The following is a 17,096-nucleotide window of genomic DNA, read 5'->3' on the forward strand; positions in this document are numbered from 1 at the left end:
TGCATTTTTTTAAGGAGGTAACTTGTGTTCTTCTCTTGCCTGTACAGAACTTGCTGGCTAATTGCTGGGTGGAGACAGCACCTGCGGTCCAAGACTGCCTTCAGAGCAGGCCTTTGTGCTGAGGTAGGATGTTCAGGTCTCCCTGGTGGTGTCCAAAGCTGCTGTCCTCGACAGTCATTATCCCCAGAGCAGCTGAGGGGCTGGGAAGCTGTAAGAGGGAGTGAGGGGGAGGGTGCAGGCAGTGAGGGCAGCCCTGGCTGAGCAGGGGTGAGAGGGGTGATGCTGCTGGCATGGGAATTGCTGGTGCTGGCCCAGGTGCTTGCGGAGAACCAGCAGGCAAGCTTCCCTCCCAGGGCAGGCCTGGGAACGTGGTTCAGTGCCCAGGCCTTTGTGCCACCTCCAGAACAAGCTGGTGAAGGAACAGGAGCAGGGACTGGTCAGACTTGGTTCTCAATCCCTGCAGTCTGAACCAAGTCCTTACATCCAGCTAAGGCCAGGGTGTAAGACGTACCTGTAGCCACCCCTGAGACTTCCGTTTTCATTAATGGTACTTTTCTGAGCCTCTGCCAGCTGTAAGTGGGTCAAGCAGCATTCCAAAATACCCTAATTGCAGCTCAAGCTCCTGCTTCTTTCCCACCTCATCAAGGGAAGCTGCACCTGGGGCCTCACAGGGTTAGGTGAGCCCATGCAGGGCCAGATGGGTGCCAAATAATTCAACCAGGACCACAGCCATACAGAAAAGATCTTTAATTTATGAAATGAAGAATCAAACTTTGTTAAAATCTGCACAAATAAGTTATGATTGAACTACTGAGAACCACAGAAGCCCTGTGGCAGAAACACCTTGGTCCGAGACGGGAGGCAGCTGTGTCCTGAGGCAAAATGGCAGATCTGTGGGCTGCAACCCCAGAAGGAGCCTGGTACTGAGGCTGGGGAGGCAACTAAGTGAAGAACAGCACGTATGTGAGCGAGCACACCTCGTCCTGCGGGAGGGCACAGGGCAGAGCACTGCTGGCCCCCACCCCGCCTGCTTTGGCACCACACTCACCATGGGGGGGTTGGAGGAGACACTCCCTCACCCTGGGGACTTTTGGTGACCACCTGCCCTGTCCTTCCCCCTTGGATCCGTGGCTCAGCAGCCAGCTGGACAATCGACCTCTGGGGCACTGTTTCAAGCAGAGAGGAGCTGTGGTGTCTGTCCTTCCCCCCAGAGGTAAAATCTCACCCCTGTGACTACCCAGCATTGTGTCAAACGGGCTCCCAAGTGGAATCAAAGGCACAAAAGCAAGAGCTGCTGTCTCCTCCCGGCTGTGCTATCCCCTCTGCAAAAAGGCAAGGCACCAGGGTCAGCCCTGGGAGAGGGGCATGACAATCCCCTGGGTATCAGGATGCTTCCCTGACCTGCACCTCGCAGCCCCAGCCAGCAGGGCAGGTTTGCACAGCACTGTGTGTGGGAGAGGTGGTACCAGCTACTGGCAAGGCCTTCAGGGTCCTCCCATCCCTTCTGCTGTCCTGAAATCTCCCCTCCTTGGTCACCGGGTCCCTCAGGAGCAAGGAAAGGCTCCCTGTGTGCTCCCTGCCCTGCTCTGCCCACCAGGGATGTGTATGTCTCCAGCACATGTTGCACCCCAGCTCCTCCTGCCCTGGGATTAGCAGCCCCCTGGGACCAGCTAGGTTAAAATGCTCTTGCTCCTGTGTCAAAGCCGGTTATCCCCGGCCCGCTGCGTGCTGAGCACTTCTCTGCCTTCCCCAGCAGCCCCTCCCAGAATGAGGGAGCACTGGCCTTGCACCATTTCACAGTCGAATCGTAAACGCAGGGTTTCCTCAGTCAGCAGTCCCCTCGCCTTGCCTGCAGTCCTGCCCCAGCCTGGAACCAGGACGGCCCCAGGGGCTCAGACACCCCTAGATCATTTTCACTTCTGGCGCTTCACCCTGCATCAGGCCCTGGCGCTGAGCCTTCACCAGCTGCAGGCGCTTCCCGTGCAGGCTGAACTGCGACCAGGTGAGGAGCTGCAGCAGCGCACACACGATGGGCACAAAGATGAGGAGGTAAAAGCAGCCCTGGCGAAGAGTCGGCTCCAAGGCGGCGTCAGACTCCAGCTTCGGCTGGGCGCTCACCACGTTGCCCAAGGGGTTGCGCTGGAAGATGTCGTAGCCTGGTGTCGAGAAGAGGTCGTGAGGTGGGTCAGTGGGGACACTCGTCTCTTCTCTCTGGGCGTGGGGACACAGAGACCAGTGACAGCTTTTTCTGGAAGAGCTCTCTGCATCCGCCCACTGCGGAGGGGCCTGAACTCACGTCCTCCCTCTGCCACCCCACTGCTGTCCCCCGGGGCGGACTTACCGGTGTAGGCACAGAGCAGCCAGGTGCCTATGAGGGGGGCGAAGGTCTGTCCTGGCTTGGTGACCAGAGCCACCATCCCAAAGAGCAGCGCCGAGGCCGCCTGCTTCCTGCGGTTCAGGATTAGGTCCTCGTCCACCAGGTCGGTGACCACCAGGTTGAGCAGCTTACAGGTCCCTTCTGTGAACACGCGGTTGCTGCGGGACAACAGGCAAAGCACTGAATAGGGGCACCGAGAAGTGATGGGAACAGGCGAGAGATCAGAGAAAATGGAGAGAGGGAGATGAGAGAGGTTCCCTGACGCTTAAAATAAGAATTTCAGAAGCCCCGGCTGCTGGAGGGGAACCAGTCATTGCTGCCTCCCGCACTGCTGCCAGTGGATTCTGCAGTGACCTGTCCTGAACCGGGTGCTGTCAGAGCTGGGAGCCACGTGGCTTCTCTGTGAGCCTGGCTACTCTTCCTTGGGGGAAACAAGGATGAGTCATTTTCCTTCCCAGCTGGCAGAGAGCAGGGGAAGTGAGTGCTGTCTGCATACCTGGCTATGAAGATGCAGAGCAGATAGACCTGATCAGGTCCTGCCAGGAGCATGACGACGCTGAGAGCCAGCTTCAGGAAGAAGAGTCCTCGGACCACAGCGTAAACCCCACAGCGGCGGCAGAGGGACAGGAAGTAGAGGTTGTTGAGGTGGGGGGCAATGTAGGAAACACCTGAGCAAAGACAGGCACAAATCGCTTGAGAGGGTTTCAGTACCCACCATTCCCCCAGTACCAATAACAACAGAGAGGACAAGGAGGGTAGGGCAGGAGGTAAAAAACAGCCCCCAAATACACACAAGAGAAGGTAGCTGTAGTAGATGTACTTTGTGGGTTTGTGACACAGCGCACGCTCTTCCTACAGAGGGCAGAGTGCGTGCTCTACTTCAACCTGATGAGCAGGAAGGAAGAAAAGACTTGCCCATTATTCCAGAGGGGATGGGGCTCAGCCCTGGAGCAGAAGCAAGGGAGACTGGGCAGTGTGACCAGACCTGGCCCACGCACAACTCTCCCAGGGTGGCTCTAGCCCTACAGGACCAGTGCCCACAGATCTGGGGCAGCCTGGACATGGTCCGTGTGGCACAGAGAGGGAATAAATTAAGAGCTGCATCCTAGAGCCGTATCCACAGACACTAACATCATCCTCAGAGCAATACCTGTGTGGAGCCATGGAGTCAGAGTCCAGCACTTTGTGCTTTTCACTTCTAGGAAAGGCTCCAAGTTACTTGTCTCGTGCCCAGGAAGGAGGTTCCAGGGAAGCATGTAGGGTGTGTCATGTGTGAATCTGACAACCCAGAGACCCGTGTGCACCTCTCCCCAGCTGGGGTTTGGGAAGGCAGAACACAGACTCAGGCCAGGCCCTGACCCAGCTGCTCCCTTTGGTCCTGTCTGAGACTCACCGAGGAGGAAGGATCCAGTAGAGACAGAGATCTGGTCTGACAGCAGGTGCTCCAGGAATAGGGGGAAGAAGTTGCTGTTAAAGTGGCAGTGAAAAACCTGTGAAAGCAGCATGCAGACAAGCCGGTCAGCAGGAACAGCAGTAAGAGGGAACAGAAAAAGCTAACAGCCCCCTGGACTCTTGACTTGGGAGTCCCGTGCCGAGGGATTGTGCAGGATAGGCCTCCAGTACCTTAGCATAGCAAGAGCTTGGCTGTGGAGCTTACAACCCTGTAGGCTTTGAGACTGCGAAGCTGCAATGCCACCGGCTGTGCCCACTGCATGCCTGGGGCCAGTGCCGCGTGCCAGCTGCCAAAGCATTCCTCGCTAGTGAGCTCACAGGGCACACAACAGGGCAGGGCAAGGAGTCCACAGCAGTGGCCACCAGGATTTGAAGGAGGAAACAGTGGCACAGCAGGTGGGAGGAAGCAGCTGTCAGGATAACAACAAGGCAGCAAGGCTCAAACACAACGATGCAGGCATTAAGAGCCTGCCTGAGGGGAACCGAGGGGAGCCTGAGGGGAGGCAGAGCTGTGACGGCAGCACACCAAGCTCAGGGAAGTTGGGCACGCTGCTGGCATTTGGTAGTAATTGAAGAGGATGAGAAATGGCAAAAAACAGCTGGGAGGTGGATCCAGCTGGACAGTGAGAGCAGTGACATGAGGCTCAGGAAAGCAGGAGACGACGGTGCTGACAGCCAAGCCAGCAAACTGCCCTCCTGAACCCTTCCCACCACAAACCAGGCCTCGTGCTTCTGCACCCCAGATGGATGATTACAGCCAGCCCCTGTAATCCACAGCCTGCGCTGCAGAGAGGAGGCAGCACCCCACAGATGCTCAGGAAGTTTCCTCAGGTCACAAGCAGGGAGAGTGCCTACCAGCTGCTGGATCACAGCCAGTACGTGCAGGAAGCCCCGAGAGCAAGCGGGTGCCAGAAACACCCCTGCCCTTCCTGGGGAACTGGCGTGCTGCTGAACCACCGAGCAGCTAGAGCCAGGCTGCATCCTCTGAATCCCAGCGCGTCGCTGCTGCACCTACCTGGACCAGGTTCATGCAGACAAACCAGAGGAAGTTGCGATGCCGCGTGAGCTGCTGGAGGTATTCTGCCAGGGTGATCCTCTTCTCCTGGGGGACGGAGAGTTTCTCGATGTACAGCCTAAAGGGAGAGGAGGAAGAACAAACAAACAAAAAACAAAACAACTGTGATTCCTTCACAAGCAGGGCAAAGCCCCTGTGCAGATGCAGAGCTGTCCCTTTTCAGCTCCCATTCCGACCTTCCTTCTCTCTAGACCAAACCAAAAAGAGCAGAGTCTTCAACAATGTTTGCAAGGACAAAAGGCTACAGGTCTCCCAAAGAACATTTGTTTCCTGAGCCCACAGTTCAGATTTCTGTCCATAAAAGCATTCTCCTGTCAGCCATTACACTACATATATGCCCCTACTCCAGGTTAGCTCACCTGGCAGATCTTGTCAGGACCTGCTGTGTTAGTACAGCGTAAAGCTGGCAGCTTGGAACAAGAGACAAGTGAGTATAACAAGAGACAAGTGAGGCAGCCCAAGGGAAAGCAAGGGAGCTGAATGGGGAAACCAGCTGCATCGTGGCCCGCGCAGCCCCGTCACCATCAGGCAGCTAAAGCGAGCAAAAAGGTAAGGGATTCGCTTGTCCTGCTCCACAGGAAACGGGCAGCAAGGTGGTCTCATGCTCAAGCAGGAATACTTCCATGGTAAGCTGCTTCTGACGTTTCGCCACTCACAGGCCTCAGTGGGTGCTCTAGATACTAACTCATTTCTCGTTCCAAACACTGGGAAGGCCACACAGCAGGTCAGGGCTCCAGTTTGGGCCAGGGGTTTCACGAGATAGTTTTGTCCTATTTTCAGAGGGCCTTAGGAGCCAGTGTGACCTCAGGCAGAGGTGATTCTGAAAACTGTATCAACAGACAAGAACCACAGATGATTAACAAAAGTTTTCTTTGTCCTGGATCTTCTCACACATTTAGTTTGCTGTGGGATGTAACAGGACCCTACAGATCTATGCCAAGCCTTTGTCCCTGCTGCAGAACTGGTGACGCTTACTGTTTTAGGGTTGATTCCTGGTCCCATTTCGCTTTCCCATCAGCCTCAAATCGCTGGCGGAGCAGCTGTGTGGACAGGGTAAAACCAACGATGGAGCAGAGGGCCAGCACGACACAAAATATGCGAAAGGAAAAGAAGTCTTCCTTGTTCCACACTGTGTACGACATGAAGACAGAGAGCGAGCCTATGGCACTGAAGAGAGAGCAGTAGAAGTTGAGACTCGTCCTGTCTTTTGCCGAAACAGCCAGGTCTGCGAGCAAGGCGTTGTGATGGAGGTCGACCATGGTGAGAAAGCTGTCGTACATGCAAAGGCAGAGAAGGAACTGCACGCCAGGATGAGCCCAGGCGACCCAGAAAGCCAGGAAAGAGATGGCAAAGAGAGGGCCATTGTGGCTTAGTGCTCTGAGCCTCTTCAGAACTACTTCTGGGGAGGAAATCTCTGCTCCTGGCCTGCAACAGAAGATAAAAGTTTTAGACACTTGGACAAAACCCTGCATGACCACATACCCTTGCTTTCCAAGGAAGTTGTGTAAGTGGCCCAGACAACAACGCAGCTTTTGCTCATGTAACAAACACCCACATAAGATAAATTCTCATCTAATATATGAATCCACAGAAAACGTGGGCTTAAGAAGGCCAAAAAGCACAAAGAAAAGGGATCCTTTTTCTCCTGAGCAAGGGTCTCCCCGATAGTGCTGCACTGTCTGCTTTGCGTAACGTAAGTTATTTCAAACAGCGCTTAAGAAGTTTTCAGTAGGTGCAGGAAGCCACACCGTGATTTTCATTAGAAGCTCAAAGCAAATACACGAGAAATGCTAATGACCGTCAGTGGTCTATGATTCACGGATTTTGGGAACAACTGGTTTGATGTATTCCAGGTGGAAAAAAAATTGTCCTTTCCCCCGAGTCCCCCAGACCACGTACAGACACTTTCCAACACCCCAGTAAAGGGCTTGGGATTTTAGATGCGGATATTTTACGTTCTGTATGACTTGTGATTGTTAAGGGTTAGGGTCACATCTACTTGGTACATACGTGACCTCCTCTATCCAGCCAGGTACTGAAACAACATGCAAAGAACACTGAATTTCTAAGATGGCAGGAAAAGGAGATCTTTAAAGTTTCGTTCTCCAGTAACCACTCCAATGCCACAGTTTTAAAGCTACCACTTTCACACCACCTCCCCCAGAGACTCAACGACTTCCCAGCGTCTGCTGGAAGTGGAACTTAACTTACTGCTGTGTGCTAAGGAACACCCGGTCGCTCAGCCAGCCAAACAGAGGGTCATTGAGGCTGTTCCAGATCAGAAACACCGTCTAGGAAAGAAAACAGGACAGTGAAACAAACCACAGCACAGCTCCTGCAGAGACTCGCTTTTGTTCCTGCATCAGGCAGCGCGGAGCTGGCAGGGTGACCCGCCAGCAGGAACCCCCAGCGCGCCCTCCCTGCGCCGCCACCACCGCGGCACAGTTCCCCTGCCTGGGGCAACTGGCACCAACGCAGCGAGGCCAGTGGTTTTCCAGGCTTGTGAAACGCCCCCATGTCCCCAGGGAAAAGCCTGTCTTAAGAACAAAGTCTCTGGGTTTTCTATTCCAGCTCCTTTTCTGTTTGTGTAAGTGGGAAAAACTAAAAAACCCAAACTAGCACTCAGAAGGCTCCCGCGCTCCTTTCCCAAAGAGGAACACAGCTATTACAGCTAATGTCCCGTACGCTTTTAGCAAGGACCTGTCTCAGAATTTCTTCTTACAAGGGCAGAAATCCACGGAAAAGACTAACCTCTCCTATCCAAAAGGATAGTTTATCAATCTTGTAAACAGAGACAAAGGTGTCCACGTAGTAGAGGAGAAACACGTTGTGCAAAATGGAAATGAACAGCGACAAGGACCCGTAGATCACTGCGGTGGGCAAACGGAAGAGACAAGCCAACAGGCGCAACCCCATGTCGGTGTGGTCGGCGGTCAGCTCCCCGGATCACCTCCATTTCAGATGGGATGTCTTCCCCCAACACCTGCTGCACCTCTGCTGGGGCCAATCCATGGTTGCTCCTGCAGGAGGGAAAAAAAAATAAGTCAATTTTTAAATATTAAGTCTTTTTTTTTTTAAATGCACAAAAATTGAATCTAATTAATTGATAAATCTTTGCCAGCAGAGATCGGAACTAGTATAGCTTTGAGGAGCTGTTCAGAAGTGGATTGGATGGGATGTGGACCAGAAGCTGCCTGCTGCACTGAAGCCATTTCATTAAGGGGAGGCCAGGCTGTGTGCTCAGGGGTGCAGCTGTCCCCTGGTGAGCTGCCCCATCCTTTGTACCTTAATGTTGTCAGCCAGCCAGCTGATTAGCTCTTTCCACCTCTTTTAAAGCAAGGTCAGAGGAGGAATCCAGCTACGTAGCTGCAAACAGCAAAGCAGCCCTCAGAAAACAGCCCCAGTCACTGACGTTTTTAGGTGCCGATGTTAATTTTTAGCCAAATAAAAGTGACAACAGCCCTGATGTAATCTCACACAGGCTGCTTTCCCCAGGCAGTCGCAGCTGAGCGCACCTGGGCTCACTCAGACGGGAGTTATTTATGGCGAGCAGCGCTGCTGCTGCTTTGTGGCATGAAGAGACACGACCAGACGGCGACGGCGTGCAGCGGACACGGCGCCATCACGCCACAAAGGCTACCAAAAGCCACCTAACAGCTGTCTAGCTTGCCTTGGGACAGCCTGAATTCGGGGGCTGGAATAAAGATGCTTGAGCTGGGCAGCAGTATACATGGAAACTAAGCAAGCGGAAAGAGCAGCCTCAGTCCAGGGTGACTCACTGCATGTTCCCAGAGGGACGAGGGGAGGAGAGGAGAGGGCTCCTCACACCAGCACCCACCTGAGCTCACGGCCATTTGTGTGTCTGGCGAGGTGGTACGGGTTCTTAAGTCAGCAGCAGTCAGCTTCCCTGGCCCACACCATCCTAAGACAACAGGGTCGCTATCTCCACACTGCCAAAAGCCAGGTAAGGACCTCAGAGACTTTCCCATTCCAGCTCCTCAGAGCCCACCCGCACCCGATTCAGACGCATCGGGGGACAATTCACAACGCGGGGTAGGAGCGAGTGTGTCGGGAGCAGGAAACCGCATCCTCAGCCAGCCCTCGCGGCTTGCACCACCAGCTGCAGCAAGCCCAAGCAGAAGCAGCAGATCAAGGGAAGAACAAACAGCTGGGTATGAAACCTGATGAAACTCCAGTCCCACTCAGCACTTCCCAGAAGCCGTCAGCCTGACCACTTTTAGGCGGGATGAGAAAAGCAAAAAATAACTGTCTGCTCTGCCCAGCCCGAGGAATTCCTCGTAACTGGTTCAGCAGGAGCACGCGGCGTTCGTTCCAATCACTTACATCGCTCGACTGAAACGGCACATCCCACTCCTGGCTGAAGCACCAGGCCTCGGTTCGGATCCAGCTGCAGAGCCCTGGCGGTGCTGAGCCGCCACGCCAAAACCCACGGCCAGATAAAAGGATGACACCGCTCCACGGGGAGCTCAGCCAGACAACGAGCGTTCGTAGGTGTAATTAAAGACAGACACGCTGACAAGCCTCGGAGGGAAATTGCATTTCGTACGGTCACGCACTGAAAAGGAGTCAGGAGTTTGCGATGTATGGAGATGAAGGTAGAAAGACAGCAAGGCAGCCAGCGTCAGTTCGGGCTGTAGGAAACCTCAGTGTATCCCGATCTCGGCCACTGCCTGCACATCTAACTCCGCTACACGCTTCCCGTGAAGGGGAGAGGAGGGCAGATCAAGGGAAGGCGGCTAAAACGAGCCAGGGAGTGAGGCAGCTGCCTTCCGAGGAGAGGCTGAGCAGCTGGGGCTCCTCAGGCACAGGAGACAGGGACAAGAGGTAAGGCGAACGTGGAACCGCGGTGTGCCAGGACACAAGAGCCACTGTAAGGAGCAGGAAATCAGTTCAGAACGCGTGGAAGTGCTGACAGGTGGCAAACCCCTGGGATCTGCCGTCAAAGGAGGCTGCAGAGGTGGGTGGCAAATTCAAAGGATTAGACAAGTTGACAGGGAATGCTGTACACAACCCACTGAAGGGGACAGGCAGGGGATCCCAGGGAATCAGCATCACCAACCTGAGGGCTGCGTGTGCTGGGGGTGCCTCGAGCGCAGCCGAAAGGAGACACGCAGGAAGCAATGGCAGAGCACCTGCATGCCGTCAGCACCGGAATTACAGGGAAATACACACACCCGAGCTCACTGCTGCTCCACCCGGCGAAGTTCCCTTCCCAGGACATTGTTATCTGGGGTGCACACAAACACCCCTTCTACTGTGACTCTCTGTAAGGATGATTTAGCTCCTGGGTTATTACTGCGGAGGGGCACAGCTAAAGGGTGGGTGACAAATACGTTAGAAAGCCTCAAGCACTGCTGGTAACAGCTAGTTGTACACCAGACACAGCGCAGCGGCTCCGATGGCACAACCGCTACCTCCGTGTGAAGGTGGGCTCGCCTTTGCTCCCCAAAGCCTGTTCGAAAGCAAAGCCTGCTCTAGGCTCGGTACTTCGCACTGCACTTTACACGCATGCCCCATCCAAGCGACGCTTCGCTAAGCACATGTTTCACAAACCACAGCTGATGAGGTTTCCAGAGACACCTTGTTTTGTCATTTATGTGCTACAGCTCTTTACAAAAGGTTAAGTCCCACTTCCTCTCTTCTCCCCCCCCATCACACCCCACAGATGGGCAACCCCTGCAGCCAGCTGACATTTCAAAGTGATCTCACACTTTGCTGGCACAGTTGTCTTTTTTTTTTCCCCCTCCCTCATCTGCAAGCATACAGATGAAAAGAAACAAATTATAGTTGCCCATGAAAAGTGGATTTTGCATCTACATCCAAAGCGCTGTTATTTAAGCTTGCCACACTGGTATTTTCATAACCTTTTCCTTGGGACAGAGCGTTAGTCATGGGCTATGTCAGAACTTTTCAAAATGAGGCTTTTTTTTTAAAATTAGGGGGAAAAGGAGCTGCAAGAGGGAATAGCTGTCATTCATTCACACTGAACTTCTAACGCACACTCATAAAGCAACGAGCTCATAAATTAGAAAGCGACTAGCCTTTATTTCATAACATTTCCACCTCCGCATCTGACATCTGGCGGTGCTCCTGCCAGTGACGTTTGCAGATCTTATCTTTCTGGAGAAGGATGTTTGAGTACTGGCTACCAGGAAAGCCTTGCCTTTGTTTGAGAATGCTGGCAAAGGGCAGCAGGGAACAGACCACAGTTCGGGGCTTTTACATCTGTTCTAGCTTCCCAGCCAGCTCACAGCCGGATCCACAAGCCATTGTGTCCCACAGCGACTTGGAAACCCTTTGGCCTTAGAACGAGACCCAGCTCCAGGGCCTGAGCTGCCCCCTGCCAAGCTGAAGCCTCTCGGACCGAGTTGGCAGCGGAGCCGCACGCCCTTGGCCCAACGCAGTCTGTTAAGCGGGGCCAGATGACTCCTCTGTACCAAAGCTGCTGCTCAGGACCTGGAGTAGTCATCTGCAGACCTGACCGCAGTCACAGCATGACTCTCCAGTGCGTTCCCCACTATGTGGGCAAGGCAGGGTGGAACATCCCAAATAATGCCTCAGAATACGTCTGTGCTCGCTCCAGCGGTCACCGCAGTGCCTCTGCCGTGTATTCTGGACTTCGGGTGTCTTACTGGCTAAAGCAGAGGGACAGTAAATATCCCAGCTGCGTCTGCACAGCCACAACGCAGTAAATCCACTGGCAGGATAAGCCACCCAGAGGGGACTACTTCCAGACATTCCTCGTGGCCAGACGGGACAGGACGGGGCTGCTGGCGGCCCAGCCCCATTCCTGGAGAAGCCGGGCCTGTGAAATCGCTGCTGCTCTGCGACCCACGCCAGCAAAGCTCCTGGTGCCGGGCACGCCGATTCCTTCCAGACCCCACAGGTGACGTTTTCAGCCTGAGGAAGCACAGTGCTGGGCGTGCTCACGGGTCAGGCTGAGCGGTCAGTCACAAGTCCTTTGGGGAGAGGGGACCACATCTTTCATGCTCCATCCCGCCCTGCTCGTGGTGCCCAGGAGGCCTCCGCAGCACAGAAACCTCCATCGGTGCCCACCCACGGGCCTACTATTCCGGCAGGACCTTGTCGGGTGAGAAGGGCAACCCCTGCACAAAGCCGTTTCGCTCAAACTGACGGAACCTTCGCTTAAAATAAGAAGTCTCAGAGTCCTATTCCTATCCCAGGAAAGCCCCACAGAAATTCAGGCTTCTCTGACCAAACTGTGACCCGGGCACCCTCTAGGAGGTGGATACACCTGCCAGGCTCCCGGTTTCTCCGCTGGGCTGAAACCCTACCCCCCATTCCCTCAGCTAACCCACCCGCTAACAGCCCCAGCGGAGCGCCAAGCGCCGTCCCACGCCACCCACCAGCGAACTCACCCCCAGCACCCGGTATCTGAAGGGCGAAGGGGCGAACCCGTCAAAACCCCAACGCCACCGGTCCGGACGGGGAAACGTGCCGTTGGAAGAGCCCCTTCGGGCTTCTCCCAGGACTGCGTACTGATCCAACCACCACATAACGTGGTGTCACGAGGAGCGTGGTGACACCCTTTCTGGTTAAACCTCCCCCGGCGGCAGCACCGCCAGGCACACCCCACCCAGCACCAGTGACCACGGCCCAGCTCCTCCTCAGGGCACCCACGGCCCCCTCGAGGCAGCGGCCGCTCCCTCACGCCCCGCCTCAGCCCCCTTAGCTCCAGGGCCCGGCCACCAGCCCTGCAGCCCCCCCTCCCCGGGAGGGCGCTACCAGGGGGTATCGGGGGGGGAACCCCCCCCGCCAGCCCCGCGTGGGACCGGCCGGGGTAGCGGGGCCAGGCGGGCGGCCGGGCGCTACCACTGCGCGGAGGGGGGGGGCGCCACCTCCTACCTGCGTCCGGTGCCGGCGCTGCCCCGCCGCTCCGCTGCCCAACCAGCGTCTGCGCATGCGCGTCCAGACGTTCCCCAACCCCACCCCGCGGCCATTTTGCGTCCTGGAGGGTGAAGCCGCCCCCCGCGCCGCCATCTCGTTTGAGGGCAGCTGGAGGGGAAGTGGCCTGCACGACGCTTCATTTGCATGGCCACGCCCCCTCCGGGCGCATTCTGCTGGGGCCCTTCTAGCCGGGGCAGGCCGGCTTCTCTATGGTCACCCGCCGGTTTCCATGGAAACGGCGAGGCCTGGGCCTGCGGGGCCGGGCCTGGGCCCTCGGCACTGAACCCCGTCAGGGTGGCAGAAAGGGGCACCCTTTCGTCTCCCAAGATTTATTTGACATTACGTTGTCCAAAATAATAATAAAATAAAGGCTGCAGTTGTCCCTTACTATTTCAGACTTCATTTCGATGCTTTCTCCTGAAGAAGGATCTCTCGGTGTTCGTCGTCCCCCCCCCCGCCTCTCACTGCAGCGGTTGCTCTGGTCCCACACATCTCACCTGGGGAAACAAAGTCCCAATGGTTATGTTTCTTAAAAAGCACAATTTAGCAATTTCAGCAATCCTTTCAGCTTACTATGCTACGTACTTGTACTTTATACTCTGCTTCACTTGCATCCTATTACAAAATTGACAGTAGTCACCTATAGGGGTCATTTTTATAAATTCATGGAAACCAGGCAGTTAACAACAGCCATGCAATTGTGGGCCGTGTAATTAGCAAGGTGAAGGTGTTGGCCCACCCCGCACTGACCCTGCTGCAGCCCCTAAAGGCCTGTGGCAGCACAGGTGCTGGCGGTGAGCCCGCTGAAGGAGCAGGGCTACAAATACAAGCTCAATCCCTATGACTGAGGGCAACTGAAGGGCTAGGGAGGGGGAAAAGTAAAGAAAAAATTTTGTTTTCAAGGCACCTAGCCTAGGGTTAGTCTCTTTTTCCTGTTCTTGTTGCTGTTAAAAATTATAGCTCTCTTCTGAGGGCTACTAGTAGTGTTTTGGTGCTTTGAGAAGAACCTGAAGTTTTGGTGAGTGCCTTTGCAATGTTCATGCTGGATGGCTGTTCTGCAAGTACTGACTTTATTCCTTCACCTGTGCCTGATATTCTGTCTATGCCAAGTGCTTGTGTTCTATTTTTTTCTCTGTGAGGCTTTTCCCTTGCTAAAACATCTACCTTGTGATAGGTTTAGCAGCCATACCTATGCTCAGGTAAGCTTCCTCAGGCTCCTCACCTGAGTGTGTGGCTCTGTAGGGCAGCAGGCACCGTGGCCCTGGCTACCAGCAGCGTGCTTCAGCAAGGTGTGGTGCTGTACCTGTGTGCATTCACTGCCTGGTGTGTTGTGGGGGTGTGCTGGTGAGAGGAGGCTGCAGAAGGAAGCTGCCTTTGTGAGGCTGGGTTATCTTGCTGCTCCTGATCCAAGCAAAGGCATCCCCTTGGCTGTTTTTCCTCAAGAAGTGAGTACATAAACACCAAACAAATGTCTGATCGTGACTAAAGACTTATGTTGTAATGCTTCAAAAGTTATGATGGCAAAACAATATGGCTGCTAGCTTAAATGCTTGCAGTATGAGCGTGTAAGTGAGGGTTTCTAACTCTTGTTTGGCTTGAATCCCCCTGGAGGCAATGCCTCATTCACCCCTGCATGTCCTCTGTTTCTCTGGTAGAGGCATGTGCAATAGTGCAGCTGGGGCAGTGATTCATGCGAGTGCTCCAGCCTGTAACTTTCCTAGCATCTCCTGATTGTGGAAGATAATGTAAATTGTTATTGTTGTGTGGTGGTAGGCTTCGAGCACTTTAGTTCTAGAAAAATGACAGATTTCTCTGAGTGATTGTGTTCGTGGAAACACAGGGTTGCGTTTTCACTCCCATTAGAAAAAAAATCAATAAAGTTGCTTGTAAGCTATGCTCTGTGCTGCTGAAAGGCCATAACAGAAGGTAGTTGGAAGGGGGGAAGTGCATGATATAGAGTCCTAGATCAGCAGAAGCTGTAGCTGTTTTCCTTAGGGGTGCAATAAAAGCAGTATTCCCATGGCTATTTTTAGCTCAGAAGCTTGAGCTTAAACTAGAAACACAGTGTGGGTGTTCAAAAATGTGGAGTTGTTGTAACAGAAGCTAGTTTTATACACTAAAGGCATGATATGTCATACAAGCCCAAACTCTGGATAATCTGTTTGCTGCTCGCTCTGGCTGGCTGTTGATCCCACGGAGGATCCAGTACAAACGAGCTCTGCTTTCCTTTCTTTTTTTAACAACATGTCCTCAACGTGGGGTGCATGGGAATGGGATGTCTGGTATTCTTAAGACACATAATTAAAGTGCAAATGTTTTGTTGTGGTATTAGTCACCAGTGTATGACAACAGTTGGAGGAGACCCACTATGAGCATGAAATCCCTCTGGAGAACCAGGCTGTGTCACCAGCTCAGGCCTTTGCAGGAGGCCGGGAGATTCTCCCAAGAAGTCTTCAAGGGCGTAAGGCTTGTAATCAAGCAGCTGAGAGAGCAGGATGGTGCAAAACATGCTGCTCTGCTATGCAAACTGTCTGTTTGATAAGGAGGTGCCTGTAGGTAACTGGAGCTAGGCAGGGGAGCCAAGGCTGCAGCAGAATGGTTTGTTTTGGAGGGTGTAAAGTCAACAGTGTATAACCAGATAATTGTAGGGGAGGCTGAAGCAACCCTTGCAGGGCAGAACTGTGCAAGGCTGCCCAGACCGTATCAGGAACGCCATGTAAGGCTGAGATCACCTAGGTAACGGTATCAGAAGTGTCAGACTCGGTTATGGATGTAGCAAAACTGAGACCAATGAGGAAGAAATAATTAGGAGTGGAATGACTATTTGGGAGGAGACCGGCCGGAGGAAGGGAGGCATCAGCATGGCAAAAGAGTGGGTACTGAAATGAGAGAAACAAAAAATGAGGTATTAAATGAGATGAAAGGACAAAGGAGGGTGGGACCGGCTGAACGAAGGAGTGCAGACACCTGCAGATGGTAGCTGAGCCTGGGGACGCAAAGCTGCTGGGGTGAAGCTCCTCGGACAGGCTGCTGGACTCCGTCAGGTCTAGGCTGGAAAGATTTGGCGTGGGGGGGTCAGACCAGCACCCTCGCACTGGGTGCTGCGGGAGGGAAGGGTGATACATCTAACGCAGCAACAATGCTGTGTTGTTTGGAAGGCGTGACCAGGAGTTTTATAGTTGTGTGCAGAATGATCTAAATAACCGTGAGTTACCAGTGGTGTGTTAATGAGGTTATTGATTCTTCGGGTGACTTATTGGGGTGATTAATCTGTAGTGGCTGGTCTCTCCAGTCAGGTGTCTCCAGGCTGCAATCTGAAGGGGGAGGGCTGGGTACTGAGGTACAGAGAGGGGCTCATCCAGGGTCTCCCAGCTTGGAAGCCTGAGCAACTGATAGTGAGATCCTCCGCTTAAAGAAGAGGGCTGTGTGGATGGAGGAGGTGGATATCAGATGAGCTTTGGGGGGCGGACGGGGTGCAGGCTCTGCTGGAACATGGAGGGGATCCTTGGGGCTGTGAGTGTTACGGCGTGCAGAGAAAAATGTGCTTGATCAAAGAAAGCAGCATTTACATAAAGAGCTCCCTCTGGGAGAGGGCTTGGGTCAGAAGAAGGTGGTGGCTTCTGGCAGGGCAGGCTGGGCTCCTGACATCCCAGGTCTCGTGGGGCAGAGATCTGAACCGCGGGTGAGGAAGTTCCCTGGTGAAGGGTGGCTGCAGGGGCTACTAGGCAGGCAAGACAACGGTGGGAGCTTCAGTTGCTCAGAAGTTAAGCCCTGGGGGAAGGAGGATATATCACAGAAGGAGAAAGCTCCGAGGAAGAGCAGGGCATTTATTTGTGGCAGCGCAGCTGTCCTGGACCCGCTGTGTTGTCCAGCAGCTGGGGGGGGGGGTGGCTGTGGTACCACCAGAGCCGAGCGAAGGCTCCCTCGGCAATGTTTTTTGCCTGGTGCTCTGACCTCGTTCAGAGGCTTTGCAGCAGACCTCGGAAACAAACGTCAGACCCAAGCCAGATTTCAGTCTTCTCTGGGAACGCGGCTTATAGCTGAAACAGATCTAGTCCCCCTTGAAAGGCCTGTGCGAGGGGTGGCTGCCTGGAACGCATCCTCACTGCCCTTTGCGTGGCTGCTGTGGCGGTGTTGGAGCTCAGAGGGATCTTCTGGCTTCACGAGTGAAATCCTCCCCCGTGGCTGAGCTTAAAGGGGGTGTCTGTGGTGTGTGGGGCCTGGGGGAGGCCCAAAGCAGCAGGTTTTGTGTGAACGCCCGCT

General features: G+C 54.3%; 1 protein-coding gene across 4 annotated transcripts; it reads right to left on the reverse strand.

Annotated features, from left to right (window-relative positions):
- Positions 1-732: 732 nt before the first annotated feature.
- On the reverse strand, positions 733-12,898 carry MFSD13A (major facilitator superfamily domain containing 13A). 4 transcript variants are annotated; one of them, XM_048060710.2, is made up of 9 exons: positions 12,792-12,898; positions 7,656-7,924; positions 7,116-7,195; positions 5,880-6,329; positions 4,845-4,962; positions 3,771-3,867; positions 2,874-3,045; positions 2,342-2,535; positions 733-2,156 (listed from the first exon to the last, which is right to left on the reverse strand). In XM_048060710.2, the coding sequence occupies exons 2-9, from the start codon at positions 7,818-7,820 to the stop codon at positions 1,903-1,905; spliced, it is 1,530 nt and encodes a 509-aa protein (XP_047916667.2). In that variant the 5' UTR covers positions 7,821-7,924; positions 12,792-12,898; the 3' UTR covers positions 733-1,902. The 4 variants fall into 4 exon arrangements, with proteins under 4 accessions (XP_047916667.2, XP_013029924.3, XP_013029923.3 ...); XM_013174470.3 differs by lacking the exon at positions 12,792-12,898 and adding an exon at positions 12,305-12,631; XM_013174469.3 differs by lacking the exon at positions 12,792-12,898 and adding an exon at positions 8,743-8,848.
- Positions 12,899-17,096: the final 4,198 nt, after the last annotated feature.

This window comes from Anser cygnoides, chromosome 7, assembly GCF_040182565.1.
Source record: "Anser cygnoides isolate HZ-2024a breed goose chromosome 7, Taihu_goose_T2T_genome, whole genome shotgun sequence".
Taxonomy (NCBI): domain Eukaryota; kingdom Metazoa; phylum Chordata; class Aves; order Anseriformes; family Anatidae; genus Anser; species Anser cygnoides.